At 40.0% G+C, this 17,819-nt stretch overlaps 1 protein-coding gene across 3 annotated transcripts in view; it reads left to right on the top strand.

Annotated features, from left to right (window-relative positions):
- The window catches only part of ZSWIM6 (zinc finger SWIM-type containing 6), a 183,305-nt gene that overhangs the window by 57,337 nt on the left and 108,149 nt on the right, over window positions 1-17,819 (top strand). The window contains exon 1 of one of the 3 annotated variants that reach the window (XM_044772155.2): window positions 12,840-13,230. The exons of the other annotated variants lie outside the window; for them this stretch is intronic. Within the exon in view, the coding sequence (XP_044628090.1) occupies window positions 13,179-13,230 (52 nt within the window). The 5' untranslated portion in view covers window positions 12,840-13,178. Of the gene's footprint in view, window positions 1-12,839; window positions 13,231-17,819 lie in introns of those variants that run through there. 3 annotated transcript variants of the gene reach the window in all.

The following is a 17,819-nucleotide window of genomic DNA, read 5'->3' as shown; positions in this document are numbered from 1 at the left end:
TCATTCTGCCTTGGCTTGGCTTCCCTTTTTTTTGAGGAAGGTTAGCCCTGAGCTAACATCTGCTGCCAATCCTCCTCTTTTTGCTGAGGAAGACTGGCCCTGAGCTAACATCCATGCCCATCTTCCTCCACTTTATATATGGGACGCCTGCCACAGCATGGCTTGCTAAGTGGTGGCATGTCCGTACTTGGGATCCAAACCGGCGAACCCCAGGCCACCAAAGTGGAACATGCGAACTTAACTGCTGCGCCACCAGGCCGGCCCCTGGCTTCGCTTTTAGAGATGAGGAACTCTTGGTTTCCAAGGCAGTTTCGAGCAGCTTTAATATTAGGTAGCTTGTCCTGTTGTGTGGATTCCTAGCCCTCCAATATAGTCCTAATTCTGCCTTTCCCATCTTTCACAGGGCACATCTTCACATATTGAACAAGAGTTATGTCGATTCTTTTCTACGTTATTCTGCGAAAGCTCTGTCTCCCATCCCTCTTTGATGTAGCTTCAGAGCTTCCATAATCATTGCTGGCTTCCCTCAAGTGTTTGTTTCTCATCCCCCCTTTTAAATGTGGTCCTTGGAAAAGCATACAGTGCTTTAGATAGGACGCAACCAGCACAGGGCATGCTAAGAAGGTTTAAAAACTGTAATTTCAGTATTATAGCCCAAGTTGATGTTTTTGTTGGATTTCTTTACAGACAGCCATGTGCTGTGTTGAGCATGTAAATATTATCCTTGGTGTTGTCTTTCACATGAATTGCTCATAGGTAAGACCTTATGTTATGGATGAGCAGCTTACTTGTTAGCTCCAGGGTAGTACTTTATATTTATCTTTCTTTTTTTGTTATTTTATATCTATTTCTTGTTCTGGACCGCCGAATCCTTCTGAACCTTCTGTCTTTCTGGGTATAAGGGAGCCCCACAGATTGTTGTCTCCTCATTCTTGCTGAGCCTGCTCCTGAGTCCATCCCAAGTGGTTGATGAAAATGGTGACCAGGGCAAAGCCAAGTGGAGGCTCTTCTGACTGCTAGAGCCTTTCTGCTCCTTACATTTGACTTGTGGGGAACCCTGATGGTGGTTCCTGGCTCCCTTTTGACAATATATTTTTAATCAGAGTTGGATGTAATTTGTCTTGGTTTGAAACCTTGAATTCAAACAGGTTTCTCATTAACTTATCTTTTATCTCAAAATTCTGTATTTGTTTTTATTTTTCTATACATTTGGACTACCAGTGCTAGCTTTTTTCACAGTTCTTGTGTTCTGGTTTTTGCTTTGGTGATCTCCAATAACATCGCCCCTAGCTTTTCTTTTCTTTGCATTCACAGTCTTCCCGTGGTTTCCTGACCTGGAGTGCCCAATACTGAGTGCTAAACAAGGGGGGGCTGGTGAACCAAAAGAAGGAGGAAATCTCTTATGTTAAGAAGGTTTCCAGTTTCTTTTCAGAGGTACCACTACAAGGACACACCAAGGTTTTTCCAAAGATGGTAGCTTTAGCCAGTTTAAGTATGATCTGTGGGGAGATAAAGTTTAAAACGCAGTTCACAAGGAGAATAAACTGAAATCTAATTCCAGATATTCTGAGTAATGTTGTATATTGAAAAAGTACTTTTTAAAAAATAGCGAATGTACAGATAATGATAAGATAGGTTAAAAATATGAAGGAAATTTATCTGGTAAATAGCTGGTAAAAACAGTATGAGTATGTCATGGGATATTGGTATATCAAAAATGCTACTTAAGTCTTCTCTGTTCATCTGTCTAAAGAGAAGTGTCAGAGTTTGACATGGAGATGGTTGTATGGGGTAGGCTATCCCTGCATATTTTGTATTTCATGACTTGTACTTTGTAATAGAATTTCCTTAGCGGCATCAACTTAATGTGGCCTCTTCTTAGTTTGATGTATTATAAGAGAAGCTTGAGCATAAATGTTTCCAGAATAATATCACTGTTCAAATGTCCCATTAAGCTAATCATTTTACGAACAGGCAAGACCAGTCCCCTCTCTCCCTGCTGCCACTTCTTTTGTCCTTCTCGCTCCCCCTCCCCCAAGTACTCCCCTATCTGTGTGCTTGAGTCTCTACCCATACTGATAACCATTCTCGTTTTTCTCACCCCAGCTCCAGGGGTAAAAGGAGAGACAGGAAAAAACATTCCAGAATTCCTTTAAAGATGGGACAAAATTCAAGGAACTAACTCTTTGTCACTTAAAATATCTTTTATGGAACATGTACATCTCAAGTTGTGGTAGCAGTTAGTAGCTATTTCTGTGTGTGAGATGCTCTTTAGTGTTTAGTGTTAAGCAGTAATTAAGCCCACACTCTGTAGAATTACAGGACCTTATTTGTGAGGATTAGAAAAGATTACTTATAATAATTGTAAGTACATTTAGGGGAATGGAGGATTCACTGGTGAGAGTGGTTTTGAAGATGCATCTATAAATGCTTGAAAGTTTAATCATTAGTCACAATAGAACTTTTAAAATGACAATGGAATTTTGCCATGATATCACTCATTATCATTGGAATTTTGCTTTAGTTAGATTTGGCTCCCAATCCATATAAAGCCTTTATCACTTGAAGTGTAAATTTAAGTTAAACTTTTGCAGCATTGGTTCTGGGAGCAATATATAGATGAATCTCCAGTGATTCTCTTTTTTAATGTAGGAAATACTATACCCAGAAGCTCTCCAGATGAAGGTGTTTTTAATGATTAAGTTTCTGCAGAGAACAAGAAACGGTGTGGCTTTTAGATTACAGTGCTGTAGGGGTGCATGTGGAAATTAGAATTCTCATGGGATTCAATTTTATTAAATACATACAGTTTTGCACCTTAAAGGTTAAGTGTCCAATGCACCCAACTTAGGAAATTCAAAGTTATTATTCTCACAATAACTGTTGTTTTGGTCCCCATGGGCAGATTTAGAATTTGCATTGTTGGGCATAATGCCTAATTTATACTTGAATATGTATATAGTTGAGTCTTATATCTAAATGAATGAGAGAAATTAACTTTATTTTTGTATATACTTTAATTGGGCAGCATTCATTCATCAATAATGATTTGAACAATGTGATGGGACCTGGGAATGTAGAAATTAATAAATCAAACAAATATCCCTGCTCTAATGTAGTACACTTAGGGAACAGGGGGCAAATGTACGTATCTAAGTCTGGGATCCCGTAATAAAACAAGGGTGCAATTGTGCATTGCGTTAGTAATAATGTGCTGTTTACAAGTGATGTCACTTGCCAAATTGACACATCTAATTTAGAAGCCAAAGATTTCAGACTTCATTGAGGACACATGTCTTTGATATCTTTCTTGAGGTAACTCTTTCTGGTCCTTGAAGACTGCCTTGAAACCATCAGCAGCACTTATTAGAAAACCCCCACCTGAGGCAGTAATTTAAGATTGGTTTTTCACTGGGGCACAGTTTATATGTTACCAAAAATCTAGAGTTTTTACGGTTCAGAACTCTTTTTGGGCTGTGAAAGCTATGTTATTAGCTTTAGAAAAATTAAACTAAAATGTAAAACATGGCCTGGGGTTTCTAAACCATGTGGCATGTGGTCGGTCCCATTCCTCTTGCTATAGAGCAGGGAGCCATTGTAAACAGGACCATTCTAATCCATATGCAGCTGGCAGCCTCAGTCTTTGACAGACTAACAAGTGAGCCCACTATGAGCCCTTAGCTCCTTTAGTTCTCGCATGGGTACTTCATCACACAGAGGAGCCAGGGACAAGGAGCAACTTTGTCTCCAGACTTAGAGAGTGCACTTGGGAAAGAAAAGAGAACCTTTTGAATAAAGTCAGAAGAGAAAACTAACATGCAAACAAGATTCTGGAATTGTACAGAATAATGCATACTTGGGCACTGTTGGGAGTTGAAAACTTTTTTGACCAGTATAGATTTTTGCCATAAAAGGAAGCAGGTTTTTTTTTTTTTTTTTTTGGCTATGGAAGATTTGCCCTGAGCTAACATCCATGCCAGTCTTCCTCTATTTTTTAGTATGTGGGCTGCCAGCACAGCTTGGCTGCTAAAAGAGTGGTGTAGGTCGGCATCTGGGAATCGAACCTAGGCTGCCGAAGTGGAGCACGCTGAACTTAACTACTAGGCCACGGGGGCTGGCCCAAAAAGTAAGCAGTTTTTAATGCTCAGTTCTTAGTTTCCAATCTTATGAACTTCTTGGTATTTAAGTAATATTTTTTGACAGTGAGAGCAATTAAATTAGGTGGAAATTCAGCCCCTGAAGTATATTTTCCAGTATATTTCCCTGGATAGTATTAGCTGTAGTCTTGCCTGGTAAGAGATGAATTAGGTGACCTCATAATGTCTCTTTAATAACCATCCTGGGAGGTTTAAAAAAGTATTTTTTATACCACAGGAACCCCCCCTACCCACTTCTCATTTATCAGTTGAATTCTTAAAATGATTGCATTTTTTTCTTGTTCCCTGTGACTAAATTTTAGTTACTTTCCAGTCTTTAGGCAAAGAATGGTGTAAATTGAGACATATGGAAAACCTCAAAGGGCTTCCAGCACCCTCCTGAAGCTCATGGCTACCACCCGGCAAGGGGAACTGCCATCCCTGTTTTGCCTTCTCTGGTTCAGATGTGTTGTTGGGTAGCAGACCTTAAGGTAGACAAGGGCAGATGGGCTTTCGAGAGGAAGCTCCTGTGGCCATTAGATTCCTGTAACTCTTGCTGTGCTGTTCTTTTCTCGCAGTAGCTGCCTCCTCTTTGTTGGGGTTGAGACATGGGAGAGAGAAGGTCGATCCAAGAGAGGAGAGGGATTATCACCACCCTTCATGGCCCTGCCCCATCTTCTCATCTTCCAAACTGCTTGTTTGCAAATCAGATGATCACCTGGGGAGTTTGTTTTACAAAATAGATTCCTGGGCCCTGCCATCTGCTGTTACACTTCAGGAAGTCTGGGGCTTGAGTCCTGAGACGCTGTATATTTCTTGAGTTACGCAGGTGCTGTTGATGCCTCATTCGATTTGAGAACTGGTGGATGCCTCTCATCCTAACCTTAGGAGTTCTGAGTCCTTAGGCATATGAATCAATACTGGTGGGACTTACAGCATGACAGATAGGGCCACAGGTCCTAGGGGTCCATGAGATGATAGCCAGAGCTTCAAGGAATGGGAGAGCAGTAGAACTTATCTGTAATCATCCTATTGCTGGGGGTTGGTTTTTAATAGTACCATATTTAAAGTATGCTTTAAAGCTTTATCCTCTTTTATATTCCTTTTAATTTGTAAGTTGATGGAAAGCTGCATTTGAAGGTGCAGTGGGTAAGCTGACAGCCTCACTCTGCCCCCCTAAAAGAAGAGACTAGTAAGAAATATCTACTTTCTTGGGACTGGCCAGGTGGTGTAGTGGTTAAGTTTGCGTGCTCTGCTTCAGTGGCCTAGGATTTGTGGGTTTGGATCCTGGGCACAGGCCTACACACTACTCATTAATCCATTCTGTGGCGGTGTCCCAAGTACGAAAAATCGAGGAAGATTGGCACAGATGTTAGCTGAGGGACAATCTTCCACACCAAAAAAAAAAAGAAAGAAAAAGAAAGAAAAGAAAAAGAAGTGTATACTTTGTTTACATAAATGCAATACCCAAGTAGATTTTTTTTTTTTTTTAAAGATTTTATTTTTTCCTTTTTCTCCCCAAAGCCCCCCGGTACATAGTTGTGTATTCTTCGTTGTGGGTTCTTCTAGTTGTGGCATGTGGGATGCTGCCTCAGCGTGGTCTGATGAGCAGTGCCATGCCCGCGCCCAGGATTCGAACTAACGAAACACTGGGCCGCCTGCAGCGGAGCGCGCGAACTTAACCACTCGGCCACGGGGCCAGCCCCCTACCCAAGTAGATTTTTAATAAAGAGGACCTACATTTTTTTTCTTGATAATGGTCCATCTTTTTCCATTATTGGAGTATAGTTTTTCCTTAGTTTTTTTCATATTCATATTAAAATGAGAATTTTAAACATGTACTTTGAGGACATTTCTCTTTAACATTCTTCATCATCATTGGAGATGCCAGTGGAGTTTCTGAGGGCTGACTCCTCAGGAGGGGAAGAAATTACAGAGAAGGTGGCGTTTGATCCTCCAGAAGATGGGAGAAGATGTGAGTTTAGAGACTGGTATTCACTGTTTTGGGGAGGATATTCCAGGTATAGGAAAATGTGAGCAAAGTCAGCAGGCACGTTTGAGAAACAGCAGGCCCTGCTCCGAAACAGGCCAGAGTGTGGGCTCCTTGAAAGAAAAGAGTAGAAGGGTAGGTTAGGGGAAGGGTGTCAGGAGCTTTAAAGTAATTTCTGTTGGGATTTTATTCTCTGTGTCATAGTTTTTATAGGGAAATGGACTCAGAGTTTAAATTAGTAACTTCATAAATGTAATTGTAGCACCATATCTTAGAAGGATAAAGTCTTGTTTGAGTTACATTTGAGAACTTTAAAAACTGCATATGTGCAGGTGTCTATCACACAGGAAAATACCTTTAAAGGCTTTCTCTTGACACCGTTTGTGGTCCTGTAGCTCTGTGGCAGGCCTGTACTGAGAGGGCTGAGACTTGAGCCTCCTGTGGGGTAAATGATAGTCTCACCATATAGAGGACAGCCTGAGCTGCGTTAAGATCTTCTGCCTCTCCCAGTTTGGGACTTCTTCCTCTGGCAGTTCTGTGCTCTCCTTCTGCCTGTCGCCTGCCTCCTGCCTCCTGCCCTCCCCTCCTCCTTAACATACAGGTACTTTGAACCTTATGTCTGAAGGTCTCTGTCGTCTTGCTACCCCTTTAGGGAACCATCTGCCAAACTTTATGAGGTCCTGTTCAAAACAGTGGGTTCTGCTGTGTCTTCAACAACTGATGAATGTTGCATATTGCTATCTTTTAACATCTCCTAAAACTTGAAACCATTTGTATGCTTAATCATTTGTGTACTCAATAGAATAAGTAATTGTTATCAGTATGATGGTTTACATAAATGTAAACCTAGGAATTTCATAGAGACCAGTTGTAATAATCTCTAACAGATAGGGAAAGAAGGGCAAAAACTAGTTGAAAGACTATTTCATCCTCATTTGTCCCTCGTTTTTCTTTAAAGGAGATATTAAAAGGCAAAGATTTATGCAATTGGTATCAACATGTTGCTTTAACAATGCTTTCAACATTTTACATCTTTCTGCTAATTATCTGAAGTCTTTATGAAAACTAAAAGTACTTGCCATAATTGGTCAGGAGTAATGTTTCTGAATGGATATTTATTTTCAAAAGGCTAGTTACTTTGAAATGACATTAGATACGATTTCAGTATAAGCCTTTAAATGTAACCCAGTGATACTGTGCTTTAATTTATCCCAGAATTCCTGAAAAGGATTTAGTTTGGTTTAAAAATAAACAAGACTCCCCAAATCTGAAATGTATTTATTGAAACTGGATCATGTTGTCTATGGAAAACATATCTTACTTTCTGCTAGATTTTAAAGTGATCACTGATGATAAATGCAGCATAAAAATCCTATGAACCCCACTGACATAAAATAACTTAGTAAATATAATAAAGGTAGCATTTCAGATCAGTGAGGAAAGATAGATTATTTAGCAGATAATGTTGGGACTAGTGGATATCCATTTAGGAAAACACCAAAGTTAAAACTCCAAATATTGAAATGTGAAACTGAAAACCTAATAAGTATTAGAAGAAACCACAGGCTAATTCTTTTTTAAACTGCATGAGGAATGACACTCTATGTCTGATAGAATAACCAGAAGCCATAAAAGAATAGATTGCTATATAAAAGCCCCAAATTTCTGTATGGCAGAAACCACCAAAATAAATCACCAAACTGGGAAAACATTTTTTGCTACTCCTATCACAACAAAGGACTAATTTCCTTAATATGTAAAAAGCTCGTTCAAACTCTCATCACAGACAGAAGGCTACTTTCCTAAAAATATAGAGCTCTAAGAAAATGATGAACAATACAATAGAAAATGAGCAAAAGTGATGATTTAACAGTTCACAGGGAAATACATATGGCTCTTAAATTTATAAAAAGATGGTCAACTTCATTTATATAAGGAATATAAATTAAAACTATACTGAGATAGCATTTTTTTCACAGATCTGTTTTACAAAAATAAGGAAGCTTGGTAACAATGGCCAGTAACAATGGCCTACCAAAGTATCTGGGATCCTTATGAAATAAAGGAGAGCCTCTTAATTCAGGAGACAGTCTGAGCTGCAGGAGGGAAATAGAATCCTTAGGCACTGCTGGTGGGAGGGTAAGAGGAACAACCTCAATGGAGGGCAGTTTTGTAGGCACCTCAAAATTACAAATGCATATTTGCTCTGACTCAGCAATTCTCCATCTTGGAATTTATTTTAGAGATATATTTATACAAGATTTTCACTGCAGCATTATTTGTAATAGCAAAAAGATTGAAAATTACCTAAATGCTCATATACAGGGGACCAGTGAATAAATCGTGATGAAATTCTATGCAGTTCTAAAGCAGCAGCAGCAAAAGAGAACAGCACGTGTGATGTCTATCATTTGTGTGAAAAAGGGCGAAAATAGAATATATTTGTGTTTCCTTATATGTAACTAAACTACTTCTGGGTGAATACAAGGGAAATAAATCACGTTTTTGTGGAGTGAGAACCGGATGATTGGGGCACAGGGTTGGAGGGAGATTTTTGTCACTGCATAATACTCTCTTGTTCTTTCTGTTTGGACCATTTGAAGGTATTATCTCTTGAAAAAATAACTTCTAAGAGAGAGATTAGGAAGGAAGGGAAAAAATTGAACATTAAAATATATTGTTTTAATAAAATGTTTTAGTTTCCTTGCTTGAAAAGTAACGTTGCTTTAAGGGAAAAAAAAGTGGGCTGTTTAGGGGAAGCATGTGTATTTAATTAAATTGCCTCTTCAGCGATATTAAAAATCAGTCAGTTGTGATTTGGTGCAGAATATATTAAAACCCTATGGGAGACCGAGTTCCGAAGTTTGCTTTGAAGTTCGACAAGGAAAAGAAGGGGTTAAAGGCGTGGTGCAGGTGAAGGAAGGGTTAAGAGCATTATGCAAGCTGTTAAGTAAAAAGGAAGTGCATTACAAAATGCTGAGCTCAGGAGTCTGGCTGCTCGCCAAGCCTTTGCTTTCTGCACTACAGCTGAGGGCTTTCGAAGCTTCCCACCAGTGGGTTTGTCTGAACTGTTTAGGAATGCGGCCGCGGTCGCCAGCTGACGTCAGCGCCGCCGGTTCAGCCGCCGGCCAGAGCCGCGGACTGACAGCGGGGCGGGGCCTGCGGGTGACTGACAGGGCGGGGGCGGGGCCACGTGTGTGTGTGTGACTGACAGAGCGGAGGCGGGCGGCGCGCGGGTTTACAGTTCCTTAACGAATACTAAATTCTGATGGTAGATTTTCCTTGTAGGAGGATGAAAGACCTTTTTTTTCGTTTTCGAAAGTCAGGGCTCTGTATTGCTTCAGGTTAAGCAGTTAGCATAAGCATAAACATAAAATTAAATATAACTTACATACCAAATTGTCAAAATTCATGGGCCGTTTTATTTGTTTTTATTTCTGAGAGGGAGAGAGAAACAGTAAAAACTATGGTGACTTATGACGGTGGAGGGGCTAGAGAGATGACTTTGCTGGGTAATGAGATTCTTCATTTTTCTTACCCGAAGTCCGTTTCATTTCAGAATTGGTACCGAAAAGAAATTGTAAAAGCTCTCAAATGCAATTCTATAAAACAAAAGATCAAAAAGAAGAAACATTATGTGGAAAACTGCCAAAATTGAATACAACTCCATTAAAAACACCTTTGGCCATGATAGGTTTGGGTTATTGCTGCTGATTCTTAAGCCTTTGAAGAAAAATGTGGGCTCTTTCCTGGCCGTCTTACAAACATCATGTTTACAGCCACATCTTCCCCCTTATCTCTTGTTTTCATGTGGTTAATTTTACTTTCAAAAACATGTTTTTCTCGACTATTTGTTAATTAGATCATTTTGCTGAGTCATATTTAAGAGTTTTGTTAATCTTTTGGTTCTTAGTTAATGGAAGTCATAGTCAGGAATCAAGTTTATTAGCTTTTTGTGGAGGGGATATGTGGGGCCATGAGAGGTGTGGCTGGTGATGCAGTACAGGTTTATAAACGAGGATCTGGAAGGAGCCCTTTAGCTTGGTGGTAAACTTTGTGACTTGACCAGGCCAATAAAGGAATACTATTTCAAGTGGCTACTGAAGTTATCTGGTGTAGTGAATTGAATTGACTGCTTTGAGTAACTGTTTCAGGGACTCCAAATTTATAAAAGTGTGTTATTATGACTTTTGATAGAGGACGTTTTAGCCTTTCATGAAAGGACGGCTTGTGCTTATTTGTCCTTGTTAACAAGCTGCTTCTGCGTGATTTTGATCATTTCCTGAGGCATTGATGGCGTTCACCTTCTGAAGTCAGTAACTGTAATTTCCCCTATGTGTAGCAGCCCAGCTAAGGGGAGGTCAGCCTACTGACCAGGAGGAAACAACAGAGCAAAACATCAGGACCTTCATCAGCAAAAGACAACATGCTCGACCCTAAATTACTCACATGCTCAAGTGCTCAGCCCTAAGTTCACAATTGCATAGAATTTATAATTGTCCTGAGTTTGTGAATAGTATCATAATAATTGATTTATTTTCTTTTTAAAGCATCAGGCTAGACTTTAAGGACTTGTGTGTTTTACTTAGATACCTTTGGCGATAATATGCTTCATGCAGAATAATATTAAATGTATCAAGAATTATAAACTATTCTGTTACATTGGATCCAGATATTAAGGTTATTTCATTTAGCACGTGGAATATCCAACAGGAATATGTGATATGTTGAACACTGAGCTAGGAAAGAGGTTATGAATTCTTGCGTGGTCACCAGTTATATGACTTTGTCCACTCACTTTTAATCTTACTGTGTGTCTTGGTTTTTCCAGGGGAAAATGCTTTTTCTTAGTTCCCCCATGGTAAGACTCAAGGCAAAAAGGCTATTATCAAACATAAAAATATTCTGAGCAATGATCCAGTGTGGCTGGGCTCCCCGGGAATAAGGCCACACGAATGAAGACCTGATGTGCATGCTCAGTGGTGCTCCATCTCCCACTCGTCTGAAGCGGCCCAGTGCGCTTGTGGTGACGTCCTTACTGCGCTCTGCCCTGTGCTTGCGAGCAGAGCCGTGAGGGCTTTGAGTGTGGCTTTAGAATTAGAGTTTCCTTCCTTATTTGTTTTTGTAAAATACTTATCAATTCTTCTAAGGTAAAACCCCTTCAAAATATAGAGTAAATCTTCACATCTTGTTGGATGAGTCTATATTTGGACTTTGTAGAGGAAAAGTGACTTAATCAACTGCTTTTTAAGCTCTATCTGATACCAAGTAAGGTAAGCACGTTTTGGGTCATAAAGGATGGGAACATGGCAAAAATTGCTGCCCAGAGCAGTCTTAATGTTAGTGAAGAAGGAACCCCTTAACCCGGATCTTTTGCCTGAAACAGTATGCTTTTGCTGTCCAAATACTGATAAATTTCAGGGAGCTTCAGCCTTGTCTTTAATAAGAACCCTTTTAAATTACTTTTGTCTAGTTAACCCATGTTTTAAAAGAGACTATCTACAGATGTACTTGCATTTATAATTATTACATATTCAGTTCAAAAAAATAACCAAAGACATGGCAGGCAATACCAAACCACCTCAATAACCAATACAACCACATTAAGTTGATTTAATTCCAGCCCACCAGAAAAGAAAAGATACCTTGTAGCTTATTCCTAGTAAATCTTTAATTTCTGTTAGATGGTTTGAAAATTGGGGCAAAGCATGTAGGTACTTTATTACTGTTTCCAGCAAACCACAGAGGGTGGAGACTGGGGCCCTTATTCTGAGACCTCATGATTAAAAGAGAAAAATCTCACAGGAGAAGGTTGAGCTGTTTTCATGCAGGGATAGAACTCTTGGGTAGGTCAGAATTGCAACTATCGTGCTTTAGATCGGGTGTCTTGTTTAATTGGAAGGGAGTGGGCCGAAAAGCAGCACTTGGTTTGATCCTGTGAAGGCTGATGGCTCAGGCATAGTGCTGTGGTTTCACTATGTTTCAGGGCTTGAATTTACAACCCTCCCCTCCCGTTTCCTTGCGTTTCAGAAATTAGTGATGTGAAGGCATTTATTGTTTGTATTATTTGGAACAGCTGGCAGCACATTTGTGTCTTAGTTCTGGTTAGTGTTTTTAACTATTTGCATATTCCTTTTATGGGCTACTTCTTGGCTTCTATTGAGATGAGATTGAAGAGCAAGTTCAACAGTGAAAACAGATTGTCAAAATCTGAAAAGAGGCACATTGTACTCGGTTTCCAAAACTCTTCTGTTAATCTCTGTTTTGGTTCCCAAGAACATTGCTGAAAGAATCTGTTTTCTTAGGAGTGTCCATCTTGAATATTAAATTTAAAAAGGTTTATTGTGAATTTCCTCTCACTGAGGCTGGTTTTTTGTATGGCTTTCTTAAATTGCTTTCCATTTTATTGTTGATGGTGTTTGTCATTAAAATTTATTTTTTGTTCCCATCCATTCATTCTTTTCTCAGATATTTTTTGAACACCTGTACTATGTGCCAAACTTTATGTCAGGTGCTGGGTACGTATTGCTGAATAAAAACAGTTCTCTTGCCTTATAGAGCTTGCAGCCTAATAGAAATTAAAGATATAAAGTATGTGTGAAGGAAGTTCCTGAGGGGGGAATGACCTGATGTATACAAGGAACTGAAAGGAGCCCAGAGTGGGTGGTGAAGTAGAGGAAGATGAGGGAGAGAGATGCCAGACGGGTTAGGAGAAGTGGGGTGGGGGTGGCAAGATCCTATGAGTTGTTTCTAGGGCATTGTAAGGAATTGGCTTTTATTCTGAGTGTAGTGATAAGCCACTGTCCGGCCGCTCTGTGGAGAATAGGTTGGTGAGGACAAGTGGAACCCAGGCGTCCAGTAGAGAAGGTGGTCGCAGTGGTTCAGGAGTATGGGCTGGGACTAGTGTGGGACAGTGGAGATGGAGGGAAGTGGACAGACCAGCAGGGTGTAGTGATGGGATTGGATGGGCTGGGTGGAGAAGAGGAAGGAATCAGAAGTGATCCCAGGTTTCTGCTTTGAACAGCTACTGCAGGGGTTTTGGAGTCTGACAAATGAAGAGTTTGGTTTTGGACACAAGTTTGAGCTGTTCAGCAGAGAAGTCAGGTAGGTAGAGTGGCTGAAATCTTTTTTTCTTTTCGTCTATAGAATTATGCTTTTAAAAATTTGAAGATATAGGATCTTAACTCCTACTTTTTGGGTTCTTAATAACTCCCACTTTATAGTAGGAGACTTCTGTCTCCTCTGTGGAGGGGAAATATCCTGTAGTAGTTACAAATGCAACAGATAGCCCCCAACCTGAGGAACGCAGCGTGAGAGAACTCTGCTGTGCTCATGAAATATGATTAGGAGGGATATCAAATAAGATTATGTATGTTTCAGAGGAGTGAGCATCCAATACCTCTTTTGATTAATTGATTTTTAAGTATTTCTTTGCTTATTCTTTGAATTCTTTTTCCCTAAGGGATTTTAGGTGTCTTAAAGAAAAAGACATAATACAATAAAATAATAAAATAGAAAGTGAAGAGTATAGATATTTGCCAGATGATTAGTTTATAAAAATTAGAAATAGTATAAAGCTGTGTTTTGGGAATGGTGTTAAAATTAGGACATTGTTCCAACCTCGGTACATTTCTGTATTGGATAGAAGCTTTGAAAGTTGGTGTTTTATGATGTTATTTTTCATTTCTGTAGATGATGCCATTGACCTAGTCATAGTAGGACCTACCTTTGACTTGTTTTTCTGGTATTGATGTGTCCCGACATTCTCATGTGATTCTCCTTAAAACTAGTTACATGTTTATGATAGAGGCACTTGATAAATTTGCAGCTGTGGAACGGAACAAATAGTGCTTCCTTTGGCACTTTTTTCTAAGGAGCTGAGATACCTGATTATATAGACTAGATTGGATTGCAAACGCTGGGTTTAGTCCAAGATAAGACTTTGTTGAAGCTGGGGATATGGCAAATAGGGTCATAGGAGCGTAGAACCAAAGACCTCTAGTAATGAGGCAGAAGTGACCCAAACAATAGTACAACAAAAGCCGAACACTGTGCCTTGCGCTATGCTAATCGCTTTCTCTGCATTATTTTATTCAAACCTAATCCTGACAAGAAGGCTGTGAAATAGATGGCGTTTGAATCCTCACTTGATAGGTGAGGAAACTGGGTTATGGGGAGGTTATTACTTGCTCAGGCATACAGAACTAACGAATGCCAGAGTTGGGACTCGAACCCAGGTTTGACTGGCGGCAGAGTCTGTGCTCTCAGTCCCTGTCCTCTACAGCGGGAGCACAGAACCAGCTGTGTTTCTGCAGGCTTTTCTGGAGTAATGTGGCACACAGAGAAGTGAATGTGGTGGAGCTCAAATAGGCTTTTGCTTGTTAGCTTAGAAGCTGAAATGTGTGAAATGGACTTAAGTTAATTTAGGGGTACTTTGAGTGTTATGAATGGAGTGTTACTTCACTGTGTGGTACAGGAATATTTAGGATAGAAATACTGATTTCTATATAAGAATATGTTTGTCTATTGAGATGGATATGAGATGAGAACTTGGATTGGCCACATAAATGTTCTGGGCTCTATTTCTCAACAACTCTCAAAGGTCACGGAAGATAGCATTACTGGTCACCTAAAGCCATGGCTCAGTATGTGTTGCTGGATGAGTTAATGCCTATGCTGCGTTCTCCCTCAGAAGGAATAGTTAGGCCTTTAGACCTTTGTCTCTTTTCTTTTCTTTTTTGGTTTGTTTTAAATAACTGAGAACTTTAAGGGCAAAAGACTTCATAAAAAATTTACCAGTGAAAGGTAATGGGAGCTTAAGTTATTCAAGATAAGCTTATCAGGGCTTGGAATACTAGCAGTCTGATTTTACTGTAAAACTCAAAGCACAGATCCTAATCTAAGTCTAGCCTTCTTACATGTGGGTCGGGTGGAGAAGTATGCAGATCCTAGGAATCACTGGGGCCGGAAAGGGCAGGTGGAAGTAGGCCCTCTATGAGCTTGCAGAGCAAAAGGCATTCCTTTGTCGCTCAGTGAGTCCACGTGCTGGGAGGGAAGAGAGGAAGCAGATGGGCTTGGTTCTCACAGTGCTGCTCTACCTGCTGATAACCTCATGCACGCCTTCTTAAGATGAGTCAATTCTGGTGACCCTTGGGATTTCCCTTCTAGTAAAACTTCTCTTCATATAGCTTCATCTTTCCCCCCAAGAAACTCTGAAACTATTGAAAATTTTAAGAAGAATTTTAGATACTCTAGCAGTAATTTCCAGGAGCCACAGCCTCTGATATCATGCTGCCTTTGATCTTCCTCCTAGCTGATTATATACCTGTCAGAGCTTATACACCTCTGCTTTCCTTCTGGGAGTGGGATAGCATCCTGTTTCTAAATTCTCTCAGAAATGATGAGTGACCAGCAGGTAGGCCTTTTAGCCAGGTGATTAGGACCTCATGGCAATGAGATTAATCAAGGGCCTGATCCCTGTGGGTCTGTCCCTATGGGAGTAATTAAGTTTAGCTGTGTCACCTCCTTTGGCCTGATGGAGCCCTCTAGCCCTAGTCTGCTACCTTGCAAGCTATCACTGTTGGACTGCAAACCAGAATTAATTGAAAAGGTGGATTGACAGAAACAAGTTACTAAGACTAGAAAAACACAAAGCCCATATGAAAGAACCGAAGTTGAGGGAAGTGAACAGATGTGAAGGGAATGAATGAGAAAGATGGACAGAAAGAGTCAAAGAGAGAGTGCATACTTTGTTAGCATCTGCCTGTGGATTAAGTGAAATTAGGTCAGAACTGCAACTGTAGAAATGAAAAGGACTCCGTTCACAAGGAGCTCACTGCCTGTCTCTGCTAGAGGGTCCTGCTTCTCTAAATGCCAACTACAGTTACTCAAGTTCAGTTTCAAAAGTGGATTGTTTGAGTATATATAGATCCAAGTTCCCAAAGAAGCATTCACATAGGTAGAAAAGCTGTTTGTTCTTTTATATTTTTCAGATATAGTTAGAGGACACAGGTTCAGAATTGTACAACACAGGAGTGGGAAGGCTGTCCAAGAGGCTGTGACTGTGCAGTGTGTGAGTAGAGTTTGCAAATAAAGGAAAAGCAAAAACTAACCAAAGAAGGTCCATGTTAGCTTGGGCTTTTCCTTGTGCTCCAGGTTCTTAACAGTGTAAGTAATGACATCCTTACCTCTTAAGAGGGTACTTTTTAATTTGCACAGTTAGGAAGGATTTGTGTTTTAAAACACTGGAAATAAATGTCTTTTTCTATACTTAAAGAACTGGTATACTCAAGATTTTGGAGAATGAGTGGATTATTGATCTGTGAATTTTTGAAGCAGGTTATACATATCACAGTTTTTGTACATAAGCAAAATAAATGCTTTTTGTTAATAGGAGACTCTACGAAAGACCTTGAACCCGACTGGAAACCATTGAGGATATTACAAAATAGTACAGATTTAGAACTGGAAGATACTGTAGAGGTGGTCTGATCATCCCATCAATTTACAAATGAGAAATTGAGTGCTTTGCAGAGGGCTAAATATCTAGTAGTCCAAGAACCAGAACTAAGACCATAGGCTCTTGACTTATGGTTCAGATCTGTTATCAGCACCAGTCAGGTGCTTTGAACGTGGGATAAAGCTAAAAGAAGAAGAAATGACAACTGCTTTTGTTCATGGGAATCATAAAACCTACCTAGGGGTTTCGAAAGTCTCAGTTTTAACTCAAAGAAGGATTTGATGCCAAATGAGTTTATCACTTTTATTTAAATGAAACTTCCTAGTGCCTAGCTAGGTGAATGACGGGGGAAGCACAGAAACAAACGTTTCAGAGGGAAGTAGTATGGATGGTGATGGAGGTGTGGATGTGATACTTAAGGACAGAGACAAGGGGATGGCCTTGAAGATGCCCTTTTACATTCTTCAGTGCATGGATGTAGTGTGGTTATTAGAGAAATAATGCCTGATTTACTAAGACACTTTGCTTTTCACATCCATCAGCTCCTGTTTCTAATTTAGTTAGGTTCGTTTCCATGCAGAGTAATGAGCTCTTTTTTCCCAGGAAAGCCATTGTGGCCTATAGAATAGAGTTGACTTCCTTGCCTTTCATAGTTGATACTGTCAGCCCACCTGGACTTCTGCAGTCACTCATGAGATTTAGCTGACCAGAGAGTTTACAAAGATTGAAAGATTATTCTATGATTATCTTTTGGTTGTATTACTTTTGATGATATCACATCTGTTTTGGTTCCCATGAACCAGTGCTCTGGGCTCACTGTTTAGTTGATTTTCCTTTATGCTTAAGGCTACAATATTAAGATGTCAACATTAAGCTCTGCGTCCAGTCATCAAGGTCTAGAACCAACCTGCCCAGTAAGGAAGCCACTAGCCAAATGTGGCTATTTAAATTTAAATTAATTAAAATTAAATGACATTAAAAGGTCAGTTCCTCAGTTACGCATTTCAAGTGCACAGTAACCACATGTGGCTACTGGCTAGTGTATTGACCAGCTCAGGTGTAGAACATTTCCGTCGTTGTAGAAAGCTGTTATTAGTGCTAGTCTAGAATATCCTTCTGCATCCGCACAATGCAAGCGTCTCTGAAAGCCCCTCAGGATAGTGGTGGTTGTGTTCATTACAGAACAGGGTATGGGACAGATAATGGGTTGATCTGGGCCAGAGTTAGGTGTGCA

Source organism: Equus asinus, chromosome 10 (genome assembly GCF_041296235.1).
Source record: "Equus asinus isolate D_3611 breed Donkey chromosome 10, EquAss-T2T_v2, whole genome shotgun sequence".
NCBI classification, from domain to species: Eukaryota; Metazoa; Chordata; class Mammalia; order Perissodactyla; family Equidae; genus Equus; species Equus asinus.
The sequence above is the reverse complement of the archived record's forward strand: the minus strand, read 5'-3'. Positions and strand labels throughout refer to the sequence as shown.